General features: G+C 36.4%; 1 protein-coding gene across 2 annotated transcripts in view; it reads left to right on the top strand.

The window, feature by feature from the left end:
- Window positions 1-19,171, top strand: part of LOC113226189 (leucine-rich repeat-containing G-protein coupled receptor 5-like) — a 357,361-nt gene that overhangs the window by 43,916 nt on the left and 294,274 nt on the right. For both annotated transcript variants that reach the window (XM_026458727.1, XM_026458726.1), the window contains exon 2: window positions 10,739-10,784. In XM_026458727.1, the coding sequence (XP_026314512.1) occupies window positions 10,739-10,784 (46 nt within the window). The remainder of the gene's footprint in view (window positions 1-10,738; window positions 10,785-19,171) is intronic.

The raw sequence follows: 19,171 nt of genomic DNA, 5'->3' as shown, positions 1-19,171 counted from the left end.
TTTTGAATTTATTATTATTTATTATTATTATTATTATTATTATTATTATTATTATTGTAAGAAATACAGTAAAACAAAAACCAAGGGAATTCTGATAAACAACATATCATCATCAAATCCTTTAGACGTCCCGTTGCAGGGCACCAGTCTCCGCCTGGCTGGACCAATGCGGGTTGGGAACTCTAGACGTTTTCCAAAGGTTGTGAATCTACTTCGAAATTTTGTTTTTCCTTCACCGAAAGGCACATGATAAATTACAAATTAAATTTAGCACATAAATTCCGAAAAACTCAGAGGTGCGAGCCCGGATTGTAACCCACGGCCTCTGCTGGATATGCGATATGTCAAACCTAGGCTGGCACGGTCGATAAACACCATACATTCTTCCAGAAACAGATCATGCACAAGAATACACCAAAATATTCCCTTTTACATTTTTCTGAAGGACACTGGCCGCTGATGGCTTTGACTGTGACATCGGACAAAAATAACGAGCTGAAGATTTTCATTCGTGTAATAAATTAAGTAGCGGGTTTGAGGGCGCCCAGGTGAACCTGTAACGTGGTGAGAGTGATGGGGTCATCAGGGTCGTTGAAGTATATTCCACACCATCCAAGTTTGTTTTACACTTCCTCCATTCGACAGTGTTGCCATCGTTGTTATACCAACCGACTCTTCTCATTAACAAATTAAAATTGTTATTTATTAAGTTGGGGTTTTTTTGAGATTTTTTTTAAATTTCATTGGATCACATTTGCATACTGTGGCGACCTCTAATTGAGGCAGACTTTAATATATGTCTCAGTATGACTGTCTCTCCTTTGTTCAATTTAATTTAGCGATGCGCGATTGCGAATGATTTCGATATACAACTCGTTAGTAATTCTGTCATTCGAATGACAAATTAGTAACCTACTAATTTTTGTATTCGGATGATCTGAATGATCATTAATTACTAATCACTATTACTAATTCATAAATTCCATAGAGCATTTCTGCCTAGCCCTCTCTGACATAAAGGTAAATACCTTAAATGTGACGGGGACAGGGATATTTTCATATGGACATGAGGTGGAGTTCCGAGATAATAATCATTCGACCCGAGCCGAATGATCGTGCTTGGGTTCGACTTCGGCGAATGATTTGCCCAGTGAAATGATCAGTATTAGTAACTTTAAAAGTCGTGCCATTGTTTGATTAATATTATGTTTTATTTTTTATTTTCTTTTTGCTTAAAGTTATTTAATTTTATCCTTTCGGAGGAAGAGTCGTGTTTACTGTAGATCTTATGGTAGTAGATATTATGACTCACCAAGTGTTAAGTAGAGTTTCTCTTTCTTTTTATTTAATACTTAACATCGTCTAATATGCACTTATCTGCAAATAAATAAATAAAATGGAGTGAATTTTAAGAAATAAAGTAACATATAAATTGGTCCATTCATAAAGAATTACGTAGAGTAAAGAGCACGACATCTTGACACTTAAATTCCAAGTCCAAAATCTCGACATACCCGTCATAAGCATTATTCAAGTTCCATGTTTCATTTCTGTCTCAAGCAAATTCATGTTTCTTTATTTTTTTACAAAATCCCTTTTTTTGTTTTTTTTTTTGCGAATTGTTTTCTTTTTTTTCCCAAAATTTGGGGAGCATAATATTAGTAATCTAGCCGTAGCGGTAGTCTAAAAAGTCGTTGAAAAACCAAATACAAAGACACTACAACAAGCACATAAAAAAAATCGTGAGGTCTGTTGGTTCGTTCTGTGGCTTAGTTGGTATAGCGTCTGCCACGGTATGCTAGAAGACGTCGGTTCGAATCCGAGCGGATCGAAGGAATTTTTTCTAATCTAGAAGTAATCTTTGTATTAATAATTATAACAGTAACTAATTTTGACTGTTTTCAAAAGAGAATTTTGTGCTCTATCTTTTGCTATTTAAAACGGATATTTGACCATTTGTCACTTAGCCACATTTTAGTTAGTGGACGGCAGTCGGCATCACGTCTGAACGGCAGCAAAGTGGAACCTGATCAAAGACTTTTAAATAACGTAGCGAGTCCTTTATTACTATGCTATCATAAACGTGATTTAATGGCAGATTTAATCTATAGCTCGCACACAAAGAACAGCGGTTTCATTCAAAGCATTCGATAAACCTTTTTAAAATTGAGGTCATATTGTGTCACATTTCAATGCGTAAAATACCGAACGAATTCGAAATGTCGATTCGGAAATTATAAAAGATCATTATGTTGAAAAAAAGATAAAATTTAATGCCTCAATTCATTAAAACGTAACGAAATATGTTTTAATTTGATTTAGATTGAACTTTGAAAGCGATTTAATGCGGCAAGACAAGTTTCAACATGTCGTTATAGTTAAAATGTGGGTTGGTGAATTAATACGACATAAAATTTTGTTCACCATGATGTTTCCATTTATTAGATATGTTAGCTTTCGAAAAGGAATTTCCCTTACATTTTTCTTTATTATTAGTAAACGAAAGTATTGATTAAAAATACTTGAGCGTTGAGCACCAAATTTCGCTTGATCGTACGAAGAATCACATCAGTTACATCGGACGCATCGGTCATATTTTAAACATGAAGCATGCAGAGAGCGGGTGTGGGTGCAATAACTTGAGAGCAACTGTGGAACTTGCAAACGAGAAAAACCGAAAATTAACGTTGCCAGATTACCTTACATTTATCGTATTTTTTCACCTTCTCGTGTAAAACTTTTGTTTTTAAGACAATTTTCGTAAGTTTGATGAAGTTGCGAATTTTCAAAATCAACTATTTTTATATAGATTTTAAGAGTTTCGTGGTAGTTCACTAAATGATTATCACTAGTATCAGGTTTCTTACCACGGTATGACTTCTTTTTATTTCCCCTATATTTCGGAACGTTTGCACGCTCCATGGTCACGGGTTGAAGTACAAAACATTTAACCGTGATGATGGTTTTGAACTGTCCAGTGCATGGAATCCGATCCTTAGTGCGTGCAGTAATAAAAACAAAAACACCTCGAGTTCAGTTTCGCGTGTGGATACAGTGAGTGTGGTTTGTGTGAAAAAAATGAATGACTATGGTAACGCCACAACTAATCGCGATGAAGGTAGTCGTCGACAGCGCAAGAAGGTAGACAGATATGTCTGCTCATAAAGCTGTCATCTGCCGCCGTCCAGTCAACCCGTGACCATGGAGCGTGCAACCGTTCCGAAATATCGGGAAAATAAAAAGAAACCTGATACTAGTGATAATCATCAACTATTCTTGTTATTGTTTATTTTAAATAGTTTACGAACGCACCCAAATTAGACAGCAGTAGAGCTCTTCTCTTTTTGGTAGCTGTAGAGCTCCTTGTGAAAGAGTTCGTCTCGGGAAGTATAGCTTTATCTATTTCTGCCGCCAAGTAGTAAGCATTATAAGCGCAGGTTGGTGGTGAAATTACAGGCATATGAGACTTGTGAACTTATGTCTCAGCGTGACGGGCGTAGTGACAGTGCCCGTAACATCTTTGCGTTTTAAATCTCTGAGTGACACTGCAACTGTTATGGACAGGCGTGTTTATTTTAAGGATTTAGGCTACAGTTATAATTTTTAATTAAACAACGAGCGTGTAAAAAGTAGCTTTTGCAGAAAAAATGTAACTTTTCACGCAATGAACTTTAATATCGGACTAAAGGGCCCTGGCAACACTGCCGATGATGAAGTGGACAGATCTCGCCAAAGATCTAAGGAAGTTTCTGAAAACAGGACCTTCAACAGAGCACAGTTGAGGGAAAATAGAAGGTAATTAGACCCTGCCATCAAATACGAATAATAAAGCTGTGAAGAGAAAGAGAAATTAACATTTTTTTTGTTCCCGTATTGAATCGTAACCAATTTTTATATCTATTGCTGTCTTATTAATCTTACTTCTTCTTGTGACCACTAGAGCGCTGTGCAATCGGCAACAAAAAAATGTGATTTTACTCTGCTGCTATCAACAACAGTCGCTGTTGTAAACCCGTGTTAAAGGCGCAGATGACGAATAAAAAAATATTTAAAAGCAACATTCATAAATGAATCTAATAAATAATCCCAAATCTATGTAGGTCAATTAACATCAAAGTAAAAGAAACCTAACGAAAACAGCAATGTGGGGACCACATAAAAGCCGACATCAAAGGCATACGTGCCACGTAGCCACGGGCCCACAGTCCGAGAACACAAACCCTTCAATATCGCTTCGAACTGTTTCATTCGTTCCCGAAAACTTACGACGGTTCTAAAACTTACTAATTACAAGCCGTCATCAAAGTTTTCGAGATAGATGAAGCAAACTTTTATGTAGATATATCGACAAGTGATTGAAAATCTGTTTCATTGTTGGTGTTTATAGCAAATCATCAGCGAGAAATTACAGCTAGCGATAAAACAACTTTAGTAAAATCATGATTTCGCATTCACGCCCGAACGGCAGCACATCCAGCTTTTGAGTTTACGGATCTAGCCTCGTTGCTTTTGAGGCGACATTCGAACGAAAGTGTATAAGCTTGACATGTTGTTAACTGTACAAAATATGATAGTAAGCGCATTTACGCCATGCATCTGCTTCTTATTCGTTCCAAATCCGAGACTAAATCTAAAAAACTCGGACCTACTTCGGTTGTCGCTTGTGCACTAAGCCCAATTCGAATCCGAGAGAATACGAATATCGCTTGTACATCTACAGATAAAAAGATCCCTGTGACATTTCGGACTGTTTTCTCGAATTCGGAATTGATACGACGCTTTCAATCGGGAAATTGTATCGTGAGGAAAAAAAAATTATTACTGATACAAAGATAGAACAAACACGAAGAACAATGGCTGCACTCGAACATGCGACTGTTTGTCAGACCGGGGCTACTTTTTTAAGGATTACGGGTATTTCTTTTTGACAAAATTGATTGTCATTATCATAAGTATAATTATCAACCGAAGTGTGATATGAACCTTTTAATGTTACGCTTTGCCATTGCACTAAGATACCGAGAATTAGAACAAACCGTAATTGTGTTGCAAAAACGAGCGATTCGTTTGTGTGTACCGTTTAGGTTCTCGGATTTCTCTCAGAAAAAAGTTTAAGGAGACTGGTATCACGACTATGGCATCACAGTACAGTTACTCAAATATTTTGTATGCCCGTAAAAATATACTTAATTTCATTAAGAAAGACGATATCCATAATATTAACCTGAGAACTAAGTCCAAACTCATGGTACGACGATTTCGTTTAACTAAGGTAAACGATTCGTTTATGGGGAACCGTATACGTTTTTACAATAAGATTCCGGAACATATTATTAAGATTATCATTTCCTAAGTTTCAAACTTAAATTAAAAGTATTTTAATTGAAAAGTCTTATTACAAAGTAGACTACGTGTTAGATAAAGATGTACGAAAAGACATGTTGAGTCTACATTCCACACAAATATGATTCATAATGTATTCTATAGCATTTAAGTTTATTTGAAAAGAGCAATCCCTAGAGTTTCATGCTCGTCCTTCTCAGGAAGTCAGCGTAGTGAACGACCAGTAGCTTGAAAAATGTCGTTTTCAAGTGTAAATGTTTTACCTATGGAATAAATGACTTTGACAGAGAAGTAGTATCTGATTTATCGAACGGGAACACTAATTATTTTATCTATGTATTTTGTTTACTAAAAGCTAGTCCCAGAGACGGAGTTGTTAAAGTAGTCATTAATAACCGAAGTTCCTGGAACGCCCCAAAGGGCGAAGAGCATAGGACAAGAAAACGAAACTTGACACAAGAATGTGGACCCTTCTAATGTCACAAACTGATGGTAGTTTTGAATGCATTTGCCAAGTTCAAGTTGCTAAGTTGAGGCCATTAAGCGTTACGGTATTTTGGGTCAGTGATAGCTGAAGCGAAGACAGTGAATCGTAGCGACGTCATTTGTTCCAGTGTTTAGTTTTAAATGCAAATTTCCAAGAAAACTTGTTAAGATCTTGTTCATTTATTGCCTCTGTAGTTTATTGAGTTATCAATACTTAATGAAGTATAGTATTATTAATACAGACAAGTTGGATATCTTTCACGGGTCATTATATAAGTTAAAACGGAATGACACAACTGCTTTAAGGGTGGAGACTTAGGGGTTTCATTTGATGATATTTTACACAATAGTATTTTCTAATTTTTAAGTTTGTTCAATGTCACGATGTTATTTTATTACCATGATATTCAATTTTTTTTTTAACCGACTTCAAAAAAGGAAGAGGTTCTCAATTCGACTGTATGTTTTTTTTTAATGAATGTTAAGCGATAACTCCGGTATTTGTGGTCCGACTTTCGTCTTTTTTTTGTTTTTGTTTGAAAGCGAGTACCTCCATTGTTATCCCATTTAATTTTGAAGAAAATCATCCACCTCTAAGGGTGGCTGTTCACGCATGAACATTCATTTTTATAAATAGCGCTTTAATTTTATTATAAGGAGCAATTATTTTAATGGTTGATTTTGCTATTCTCAAATTCAAGGCGTTTTTCTCTCTCAAGATACTTTTAGTAGTGAGAACCGATTTTTATTATCTCCTGTGTCAAGTCCCGTATAGTGGCGAACTAGGGGATGAATCCAGGTTTGCGAACTTTCCGGTAACCGATTTCAATAAAACTTGGTAATTATATGTAATTCCACGCACTTTTGAGGTCGGTTTTTTATTACTCTGTACTGAGATTATTGTGAATCGAAAAGACTAGAAGCTCTCACTACTAAGAAAACTTCATTCGATCTGGCTGTATTCGAACCAGCACCCGCAGGCAATCCGTGTCAGATGCTCTGCAAATTAAGCCACGTAACGAACCAGCAGACTTACGAATTTTTCTGTGTTTGTTGCAAACCTTTGTTTTTTGATTTTAACGACTTTTTTTGCGGTAGCGCCATCTGTGTGTTGTTTCCTATTTTCTTTTTAATTTTAATGTTATCTTACGTAATTACTGTATACATGACAAAATAGTGTAAGTTTCTCTATGTATGTGCCGATGGTGTATCTAAATAAATAATTACTTATTTTAGTTTAGTGACATTATTGTCACTAAACGAAAAAGTCATATTTTGGGAAATAGCCATTACAACTGCTGAAATTAAGCCTAAATTTGACAGAGCGAGAGTTTCGTTTGGTGACGTTATTGTTTTCAACGTGCGATATATAGTAACTTTTTTTGTTTTCAATACTTTTATAAACTAAATTTTTGTCACAATTATAAAAAGAAAATACAAATTAATAACAAAAAAAACATGTCAAATAGTTTTATAAAACTAGTGAAGAATAAGGAGGACCGGAGAAACCTGAACGGTTAAACCGCGTGTTTTAAATACGATTATTGCTCAGTTGTATGTGATTTAGCGTTAAAACACATACACAGCAAAAATGGTAACGGTAATCAATAACAGCACAAATATGGCGTAACTTAAATGGAACCTCAGACATGGGACTTGTCAACTTATGTCTCAAGGTGACGGGTGCAATGGTAGTGCCCTTCAGAATTTTGCAATTTAAAGCTCCGAGTGGCACAGTAACTCTTATGGGCAGGCGTATTGCTTACCATCAGGCGCACCACTTGTTCGTCCCGTCACTTAATGTTATAAAAAAAACCTGCATCCCGATATTATATAGACATTGTAAATATTGAAGTTTTGAATATCGACAACTATTGAAATGCTGGCCCTATCGCATGAGGTCTGTCTATATTTTGGATGACACATATTTGTAACAGTAAAATTGGGACAAAACTAAAAACCAGCCAAACAGAGACCTAGTGCGATGTTAATAAAAACTCAACTCCTTAACTCGAGTCCTTGCCATTAGGGTCGTATTTCCAGTGCTTGAAATCATACTCAAGTCTGCTCAAATCCTGACTTGAGCATTGAGTAGAGTTCTGGAATACGACCCTAAGAGACGTAATAATACTTAAACGAAATATTACATTTATGTACAAACTGTAACTACAAAATCCGCCATGTTCCATTTCGTCATTTTGCAATGATGCAATTAAGTGTGGTTACACAACAGCGATACACGCGACCGCATCGCTACATACGCGCGACTGCATTGATGCAAAATGTAGCAATGCAATCGCGCGTTTGTATCGATGCAATCGCGCATCGCTGCTAGAAGTTGCCGTATGTAACCGCTCCTAAAGGGTTACCTCTTAATTTGCGGCAGTCGCGGATCCGAGACGGACCTTTGTCCGGTTCTTATGGACGCAAGTTAAGAGTTAATATTTTTAGTTGGATAGAAATAATCATAAAAGGCGAAATCGAATACGTAACTACGCTATTATGTAGCAAAGACAATATTATGAAAAGGGACGTAAATCATTTCACAAAAAAATAACCGCTAGGGCTTTTTCAATAATGTCACCGGCACTAAAATGACAGGGACCTAAAATTTATGCTCTACCCGTACTCATTAAAAGCCACCAACCAAACACAAGTCACGCCGGACACATTTTAATTCATTAACATCCGCGAGCCGGTTATCATGGCCGTTACTTTACATAATTTTCATGGTGACTTCATAATTTGAAACAGAACGGGAAGGGTTAGCCATTAACGTTGGAAGCTCATTAGTAAGGAACCAAAATAAAGGTTGCAATATAAAAGAATGACTCGGCGTTCGGCTCCGGGGCTATTCATCACCCAGAATATTGCGGGCCTCGGAAAAAAATATAGCATATTGAAATAGTATTTCGCACTTAAATAGGATTCTGTTGGTGACTGTACATTTCAGAATATAAAGAAATTACTAAAGTACGTTTTACTTGTGAATGTTTTGTAACAAAAAATTACGGCAAAGGAGCTCCTTGTGACAGAGTTCGTCCAGGGAAGAACCTTACATATTTTTGCCAGCAAGCAGCAATATGAGCATTCCTGCATTCCAGTTTTATAGGGTAAGAGTGCTGTTTAAATTGCAGGCACATGAGACTTGTCAACGTATGTCTCAAGGTGACAGGCGAAGTGGCAGTGTTCCTCAGATCTTTGCGATTAAATGTTCTGAATGGCACACAGCTTGTTCGTCCCGTCACATGGTATACTAAAAAACAGCCGAGAATTTCCACAAACTTTTGAAATCGCGTGATATCCCCAACCCACATTGAGCAAACGTGGCAAAGATCTAAATAGACCACTGCCTAGGCGTTTGGGATGTAAAGGATTGATGTGTGAAACGCGTAGAAATTGTGTGTGCTTTCATACATAAACATTTAACGACTAACAACCAGGCAATTAACGATTCCAATGATAAATGAAAGCATCTTAAGTTAACCCAATAAAAAAAGTGAAACTTATCGAATACATATGTAGGTTTTCGCGATCGTTACACATAGGAAATGAAACTATTTTTACCGGATTTAAATCGTGTATATTTCTTTTTTCAAACACATTAATGGCACCTATAAAGAACTTTAAAGTTGGTTTGTTTAAAAACACAAATATTCGCGATTCAGATCCAGCATAAAAATAGTTTCATTTCCGAAGAGATATAACCTATAAATTTATAGAGAAGTTGTCGGTGGAAAAGGACCGTTATAACACGATTCCTATCGGCTTGTCTTGAAATTCATTCTCTAACTTAGTAACAGGTATTGAACGGAATTTGCTGTGTATCTTCTTCACAGCCATGTACTTTTAAAATATTCACACATTGCCACTGGTCCCAACTGATCGCGCACTGATGGATGTAGCTGTATCCAAGGTAACTATTTGACGACACCATTATGCGATACTGATAAACTGCTTAGAGTTATAGACTTGAAATAAATGTGTGGCGGTCTCCTTTGTCACCTCGCGTGATGTTACCGGCGTATCGCTCTTGACAGCTCTACAACTACCCGCGCATCACGCTATCGTTGTTGAAAAATTTTTTTTTTTTTTTTTTTGTTATTGAGTATACTTTGTGTTTCTTACGAAGATAAATGAAAAAAAATCTGACTCCAAATTTCAATTGTGTATTGCTTCTTCGATTCTTCCGTTAACATGTTTTTATAAATATCGAATTCGCCGGCACACGTCTTGTACGTTGCTTTTTTAAAAAGTAGCAAGAGAAGAAAAATTCGGTGTCAGGCAGCCTCAACAATCTCCCTACAACAACCAATGACTGGCTGTTTCTATTGCGACATCATTTTTAATTAAAGAACGCTTTGACGAAGTTCCTTTTTTCGTCACTAGATGGTGTTATACGCTTTTGTTAAACTCCTGAAGCTTGCGATTGTCGTCGTCCACACAAATAATACCTTAAATACTATGAACCATTATTATAGGTTTTGACAATGTCTGATTCCGGATATACGGATTTTTGTATTAGACGTTATGCCAATAAAAGCAGAAATGCAGCGTTTTGCGCTAATATTGTATCCCTTATTACAACCAATGGACATAACTTACAATTATCACGAAAACAATTTACCTACTTCACGACATACAATTTGATATTCTAAATCGAACAATAAGTTTTAACTTTCGTCAATTCGTGATACGAATAACAACATGACAAAAGTATAATAAAATTGGTCAATTTAAAAACATGTTATTTTTAATTGTAGTCATCACTTGCCGAAAGAGTGCAATGCCTGGATCGTTACAAGTTTTAACTTGGACAAATAGACACATACGCGATTCCAGCGTTTGAATTAAGTTTAATTTAAGTTTAATATAATATAAATTATTAAAAATTACTTTTTATTTTCAGATCTCTGCATGATCGGACTATGAGGCAACCGGATCGGCTATGTAAGGTAAGTTACCGCTTATAACACCATAAACAACAGCTTTACTTCAAATGGTTATTGTTGATTCTGCATAACAGTGAAAATGTTGAATCAATCACTTGGAAAAATAAGAGTAAAATTGAAGATATACTAATGAATTGAGGTAGGTACTATATACGGTATGAAAACACGATTTCTAAAATTTTTCACGATAGAAAAAAAAACACAAACGTACCTCGAAATTTGACAAGAAAACCGCCGTATTTAATAGGTACTATATATATACCAATGATTTTATTAATATCGACGGAACTAAATACAACACGTATAGTATACATTTTTCCAATAGCTTCAATTTCGTTTGTAAAAAAAATTAATTCTGAAATAAAGGCAGTGTGCCTGCCGCTCGACCCAAGCAAAATTGACTTTCGAAATTTTGATTTCGAGCTGAGGTCTTAACCATTTTATTTCACAGGAAAATACAAACACTTTTAGTATTTAAAAAAACACAAACAAAAGGTACTGCTTATTTCTAATAGAAATTTCTTCCTGCAGACCAAAATACAATTAAAATAACGGGTTTACGTACGCAATAAAACAAAAATTATAATCAATTATATGAAAAAACAATAAATTGTTAAAATGTATAAATACATGGATAATACTATTTCGTACTAAAATTATTATTTTAATGGGTATGTAAAGTAATGTAATAAATAAACTATGTTTTGCAAATTTTATTTATTTATTTGTAATACCAGTAAAATTGATGGAACTAACGATAAACAGAGCTACTCTCATTTTGAAAATTGCTAAGGATTTACTGTCATGAACAGTAATGGGAATTGCGTTTCAAAGTCTGACTTCTTGTTCTATGACTTACTTATTCACCAAATTTTACAGACGTACAAAAATATAAGTATTTTATTTAAATACACCGCTCTAAATACGGTGATAACTCTATGCTAACGTAAATGTCAATCAACTGAGGTAGGGGTCGTCGGGGAGGACGCTTGCATGTTTGAACTTACTTCCTTACTACCAAACCTTGTAACATATTAAAACAAAAACAGTACCTGAGAAGCATTACACCGTAAGTGCTATTTTTGTATTTTTACAGGGGACAAGATTTTGTGACGAAAGGCAGTTTGTACGCCAATTAGAGTAGCTCGAAATGTTATTAACTAAACTCAATTAGTTTTATTTCAAGCCATTCTAAATGTTGTACAGTGTAATGCTTCTCAGATACGGACTTAAAAATTAAATTCTGGTAAATTGATTATGTTTTGTAAAAAGTTATGGAACAAAAAGTGTTGTTTATGATATTCGTAATACAGTCCCGCAAGGTTGTAAGTATATTACAAATAACCTTGTACAGGCGTTGACGATCTCCATAACGACCGGTCTTGAACCGCTTAAGGCCAGGTATTTAATGTGGGCTTAGATTTTAGAAATGGAGGGGTGGGGGATCGCCTCTCGCGTCCCGCAATCCAGGCGCTATAAAGGAGTTGTTCCTTTAAGAAGTCTAAATTGAAAACAAATTATTTTCGATCCGGAATTTCCAGAAAATCGTTAGGTGTATTTAATACTATGTAAAGTAAAATTGAAGGAACGGATTGTTATGTAATTTTTTGGCTAATGCTAATGCATCAGTGGCCAATGCGATAAAAATTATTGATAGATCAGTCAATGTCATTCCTAGTGCAATTTAATTAGCCAATTAGAATTAAGATTTTTAATGTTACTTTTTGGACTTTTTTTAGTATCGCTGCGCACCTGGTAATCAATTAAACATCACCTCACGACCTCACTTAAATGCATAAATAAAAAATGCAGGACACAATATTTTTCTTTATTATTCTGCTAAGCTCTTTATTTCAAGCTGGTTTTTTTTTTTCTAGGAATGAAGTACCAAGCTCCATACTGAAGTCATCGAGTATATAACCACAAATAGAGACGAAATGTCATTTAATTTGTTTAAAAAGCAATCTGCCAAATGAATACGGTGACAATTGCGCTCCGATTGGCCAACCCGAATTAATAACGCAACACATGCAACACACTCATAGCCTCGCACTAGGGCTAGGACACACACATAAACAACAACAAATTACACACAAACTAGGAGAGAAATAAATGTAGGCCATACACTTATTTCTCCCGGTCTGGGAATCGAACCCAGGACCTCGGACGGTGCGTAGCAGTCCGACATGGTAACCGAAGCAGTTGCTATATAATACCAATTCCGTACCAGTCTTTAATATGAATAAAATAAGAACAGGGGAAGAAAATTTGACACAGATCCAACATCGACAAGCGTTCGATGGCGACTGACGGGGTAGCGAGTGGCGCAGCGTATTGGTGACTTTTCAGTTAAGACCAAAATTTAGCAGGCTCTCTGTAGTACTCAAAGAGAAATATCTCCACTTAAAAATTATATGCAAAGTTATAGATATTCTATTCTTAAACATTTCGTTTTGGACTTTTATTTTACCCTGTTTTCAGGATTTTATATGATCGGTTGGAGTACATCCTATCTTGCAACGAATTAGCACATTCTTTGTACAATATGCTTAGGTTTGTCGTATGTTTTTTGTAAGATGTTTGTTTAATAGTAAATGCCTAAACTATTTGATCTAGTAAAACATGTTTTCCCACTTCTGCTGTGGTGACTCACCTTAAATAACAAAGCAAAAATACTACACAAATCGTTTACCAATCACAATAAAACTAAGAAAACTAAATAACAAATAAATATTGCTACAATACTACATACTTTAAAAGACATAAGTATCCAATAAGCAATATCTCTCGTAAATGTTCTAGAACCGGACTTACCTAGAAATAAGTTACAACGTTCTGCCTGGTGATCAACGTGTTTATAGTGGGTGCTCCGTGTTTAAATTTCTATTCATGAGGATCCCAATAGGTATACTAGTCGATTAGAAATGCGTCTTGTATAAATACTAATGCTGAACAAGTTTTTAGGTTGTCAGGTTAACATCGTGTTGATTTTGGCTAGCGGTGTAAAACATTTGTGACACAAGAGGAACTATATTTGTTTACAAAATTAAATAATCCCCGAAACAAAACAGTCATTAAAGTCACGATTCATTCATTTAAAGAGTCCAAACGTGGTAGTTCTACTGTAGGAGCGATGCCATACCATGCGTTACGTCGGCCCGGCGTTGCGATCTGATCTGAATGGTGAAGCTGCGATATATAAATCAGAACTATATGCCATAGGGTGCGTCGGAAGCACACGCAGCGACAGATGAAGCAGGGAGGAGTACTGTGATGCGTCAAAGCGATACCACACGGACGTTGCCTCAGTGTTGCGACGCTATTTCAACGCATCGAATGCCACACGAGCGGTACGGTACGGTAGCGTAACGCAGCTTACTTTCCCCTCTCCGAGTCGTCTCCTGGCCCCGTGTCCGTTCCAGCGCCCTTGTGGCATATAGTTCTGCAGCACGACGCAACGTCACCGCTCAGGCGTCGCAAAGCTGACGCAACGCATCGTGTGGTATCGCTCTCGATGCGTTGAAATCATAACGTTGCGACAACGTAACGCACCAGCAGCGCCTAAGTGACTTTGCTCTATCTAATTAAAAAGTTGGGTAGTCTGCAAACTGTTCTTGTTGCAGCATCATATCAAGGTTTCCATTGTTATTGTAATGTCATCGGATTTTCATTGTATACCAAATGTCAAACAAAGTTTTTCAAATCTTATGACTGAGTTCTCTGCACTTACTGGGAAAAGAACTGATAAATTTTAAACAGCTGAACAGATGTTAATCAAACATAGCCAAGGACCAGGGTTGTTGCGAATATTAGCATCCGCGGCTAATCTGCATTCATCGGTGCTGGTATTCATTGTGTTATATACCCATTTACAAACCTTCCAGAAACTTTCTGTAAGCCGAGAAAACAGCTCAGCTGTTGTTTTTAAAATATAACATTGACAAAATTTCATAACGATTAAACCAGGCAGATTGATTGTTGTCATGAAGATTGATTCTTTTATTAATAATGTCACAAAATCATTGAAATAATATTTTATTACAATACCAGACAAGATGAAAAGCTTTTTCATGTAGAGAAATTCAGATAGGATGTTTGCGCCTTGCGAAAAGTGTTCGTCCAGGGAAGTACACTACCACCTTACCTATTTCTGCCGCAAAACAGTAACGTGAACATTACTGCGTTCCAGTTTTGAAGGTGTGATACTGGCGAAATTACAGGCACATAAGACTTGTCAACTTATGTCTCACGACAACGGGCGCAGGGACAGTATCGCTAAGGTCTTTTCAATTTAATACTCTGACAGGCAGTGCAACTGTTATGATTAGGCGTGTCGTCGTCATATGGTATTAAAAAAATGCTTTTTTTTAAATACTAAAAATCAGCATCCGCTGATGTGTGAAAGCCTGCATCAGGAACAACCCTACTTATCACTATTCCGATTAAATTAGTTTTCAAAATAAAGAAAACCGCTTGGGGGGCTGTGTCACAAACACACAGACAAAGGCTTCAAACTTCTAAGTCCCCATGTTTAGCGTCGCAGGTTAATAATATAATGTAATATTTAATCAAGAGCCCTTGCCCTGGGGCATAGTGCGCAGTAGGCAACATTTTGCCTTTGAAGCTAAGTCTATTCTTTGACGGCAGTGGCTGCCAGCCCTCTGGCCGCCGGAGGTTTCAACAAGGAATGCAAAATAAGATTTATATTAAACGGAAAATACCTTGCCTTGGAATATTTGCTGCGTACATTACGTATCAGCATTAATGACCGTCTTCAAATAACCATTCACTGCCACATGTTGCATTTTTTTTTATTAAAAATAAGTGCGCATTTGACCTCCATTACACCCGATGAAAGTGATGATGAGGTCGACGATTTAGCATGCACACCTAAATAATGCCTATTCACACTACGCTTCGTGCGAATCCTGGGATTATTCACAACATAGGGGTGGAATCCTAACCCACGTCTAGTCCCCTGATGATGCATTGGGGAAGGCGGAATCAAAATATGCGATAACTTAAGTATTTTTTATAATGTGCCAAACAACCACGACATATCGCCTGGACGTCTACGCCCGTTCTTCATCCGGCATCCGGCCAAAACTCAACCAAAAATTCAACCAAATTAACTAAATAGCTAGCATTAGCTAGCTAGGAGAGTGCAGCTGGGTTGGGCACCGTATGGGAAACTGCGTCATGGCTTCTCGTCACCACTCCCACAGTGCCTGAAGACAAGGGGGCCGTAATACCGTAACCTTTCCAAAAACAATCTTATTTCAACGTAAGCTAGTAACCAGGTTTTCTGGGCAGAGAGTCCGTCAGCGTTCCAGGTCACGATCCTCAGGCTTGGTGTCAGCGGCTGTACAGATCGGCCATCACTCTGAGGATCGTTGGAAGCATAAAGCAAGCTTATTGTAATATTACTCATTTTCGTACCGTGGGAAACCTATCAACCAACTAATGTATTATTGCTAAAGTGACTGAAAGAACGAATGATTTCCCAATATTGTCTATTCCTTACTAAAAGTAAGAAAGAAATAACGCTATATGAACTGTATAATGCCAACTCTTTCTTTTTTGATGCTCCGAATCGTGTTATCGTAGTATAATGTTAAAGTACTTAATATTGTTTACATTCAGAGAATTTTAACTGCCAAAAAAAAAGAAAAGTATGTAATAATGTAATCTATTAAAATTACGTTGTTTTCAATTATTATTCTGCATTTTCATGAAGAAAAATAAATAAAACAAGCTGAGTCTTGATAGTCACGCTGTGAATTCGGAACGATAGTCTAGTGTCAACTGTTAGTTTCGTCGAGGAGCATATAGATGGTGCTGTCATAATTTTAGGAAATAAACATCACATATTTGTATTTTACGAGAAATTATTTTATGTGCTATTAAATAGAAAATAAACAAATAATTAAAGAGATATATGTAAATAAATAAGTTCAACTTAACTAAAAGTTAAGTTATCAAACCATAAATATAATATTTATCATAATAATAAAGTAATATAAAATAATTATCAAACCAGTGAAGTTATTTTCACAAAAATAATTGAATATCATGATAGTAAATATTTCGAACAGTTCGTTTGCCGAATTGGTTCTACCGGGAGTCGATCCCGGGACCACCTCCTCATCTAGCGCCTACAGTACAAACCAATTAAGCCACTGAGGTCGTCAAATTGTATAAACAGGATTTCCCTTGCATTAAGGCTTCGTTTCAGTGCGTTCCGTATTATACGGAAATTGCGTGTTTTCGAAAGCATTGAAATCGACACACGTGAAAGAATACGCAATAAAATCAATTATTTCCAGTCGCAAGGTCACAAAAAGCTTTGTAGCTTATTTGGTATGCGCTGACGCATTCGCCGCGGCCACGAGCGGCGCAAATCACCGCGCGCGCAATTCCACGAGTGTGCACGCATGCAAGCAATCACTGATGAATGATTTACTTTTGTTGAAACACTGGAATTGGCAATTTGCGGTGGGGAGCTATTTTTAGAATCAATAGTAAAACAATAAAAAAATTTTGAAAGCTACAATTTAGTAGACATTTCTTTCCTTGTTGCGTTGTTTTCATAAATTATTTAGCTTGTTTTATTATATCAAAATAATGTAATGTGTATAGGTTTATTTGTTGACGACTAAGCCACTAACATTATAACCAACAACTTTTGGTCTATAACCTTTTACAAAACTTAATAAATTTACCAAAAATAAATGTGTTGGTGCATTCTACTGGTCTCCATTTGGTACTTTCCTAACTTACTTATGACTCTCTCAACACGAATTCAATACCCAGTAAAACAAACATTAGTTTTTCTAAGTAAACCATATCATATTTCTAAAAGTTTGAAAAGAATACACAGATTCTATTATTTGAAGCACTCTTTTTAACATGAATACTTTTGCACACTATATTATAACCTCCTCAGACCCCGCAAACTACAACGGTAAAAAAAGCGCTAAAGGGTTTTATATAAAAAACTTGTCTTTCTATATACCCTACAGAATATGTAGCGTTCAATTTGAATACGATATTTTTCATTCATATTATGTACATTTTGATGTACACATGGCCTTAGGAGATAAAGTATCTTTGTTTTGTTTACACCTCTGTTCTTAAACACAAACGTCCGGGAGCGGATGGCCATACATAATGCACCACTGGATTCAATGCACCTGTGCTAAAGTTACGCTTATGCATGCGGCACGATGCTGCCCTTTTATTGAAAACCTACCAAGGCATAGAAGACGGCCGTTAGCGGTGGTGTCTATGGACTTTTTTATGATTTTATAACTGCAAACTTGTGTTTATGCTACTAATGATTTAACCTAACGCTTCTCAAGCCGGGTACTCACTAGCGCGCTGTAACGGTAACCGTTGTTATGTAACCAAATATCATAGTGTGGACGTGGGTCTGATTGAAGACTATTTCAAGCGTACACACTAGAACCTCGTTACTGTATCTGTCACGTTACAGTTGTAGCTCGCATATGAGTATCCGGCTTTAAGCAGAGGTTCCGAATTCGAATTTATGTGCGAAGTTCAATTTGAATTGGATCATGAGCTTTTCGCTGAGGGAAACATCGTGAGGGAACCTAAACACATCTACGGTTAATTATATTGCGACGGAAGGGAATGGGAACGGATTTTTGTAACAATATTATAATATTGTTACTAAAATCCGTTCCTATTGAACATTCCGACCGTTCCGATTTTCAGCATTGCATTTTATGGTCAAACGCGAACATTTTAGTCGCATCTAGTTTGTATATAACACAATTGACCATAAAGTTCATTATGCTATGTTACAAAAATTCATTTCTATTCCATTCCGCCGCAATATAACTTTAGCCTTAATAGCAGTAGAGCTCCTTGTGCAAGAGATCGTCAGTGAAGTTCTGCCAGCTTATCTATTTCTGCCGCTAAGCAGTACTGTGAGCATTACTGCTGACTGCTGCTGACTTGGGACTTGTCAACTTATATCTCAGGGTGTCAGGCGTTATGGTAGTGTCCCTCAGACCTTGGGATTTGAAGCTCTGAATTACACTTTATTCGTCCCGTTACTTACTATTATAAAAAAAACTTAGAATAAGATTCCGGAGCACACATATATTAAGTTTATCATTTCCTAAGTTTAAAAACTACATTAAAAATATTTTGATCGAAAAATCATATGACAAAATTGAAGACTACGTGTTAGATAAAGATGTATGGAAAGACGACATGGCTCCAGCATCCACACAAATTTGATTCAAAGTGTATTCCATAGCATTTAAGTTTATTTGAAAAGAGCAATCCCTAGAGTTTCTTGCTCGTTCTTCTCAAGGAGGTCAGCGTAGTGAACGAGCAGTAGCTTAAATGTGACGTTTTCA

Source organism: Hyposmocoma kahamanoa, unplaced genomic scaffold (assembly GCF_003589595.1).
Source record: "Hyposmocoma kahamanoa isolate Upper Pololo Valley unplaced genomic scaffold, ASM358959v1 182, whole genome shotgun sequence".
Classification (NCBI taxonomy): domain Eukaryota; kingdom Metazoa; phylum Arthropoda; class Insecta; order Lepidoptera; family Cosmopterigidae; genus Hyposmocoma; species Hyposmocoma kahamanoa.
This window is presented reverse-complemented; position numbering and strand designations above follow the sequence as displayed.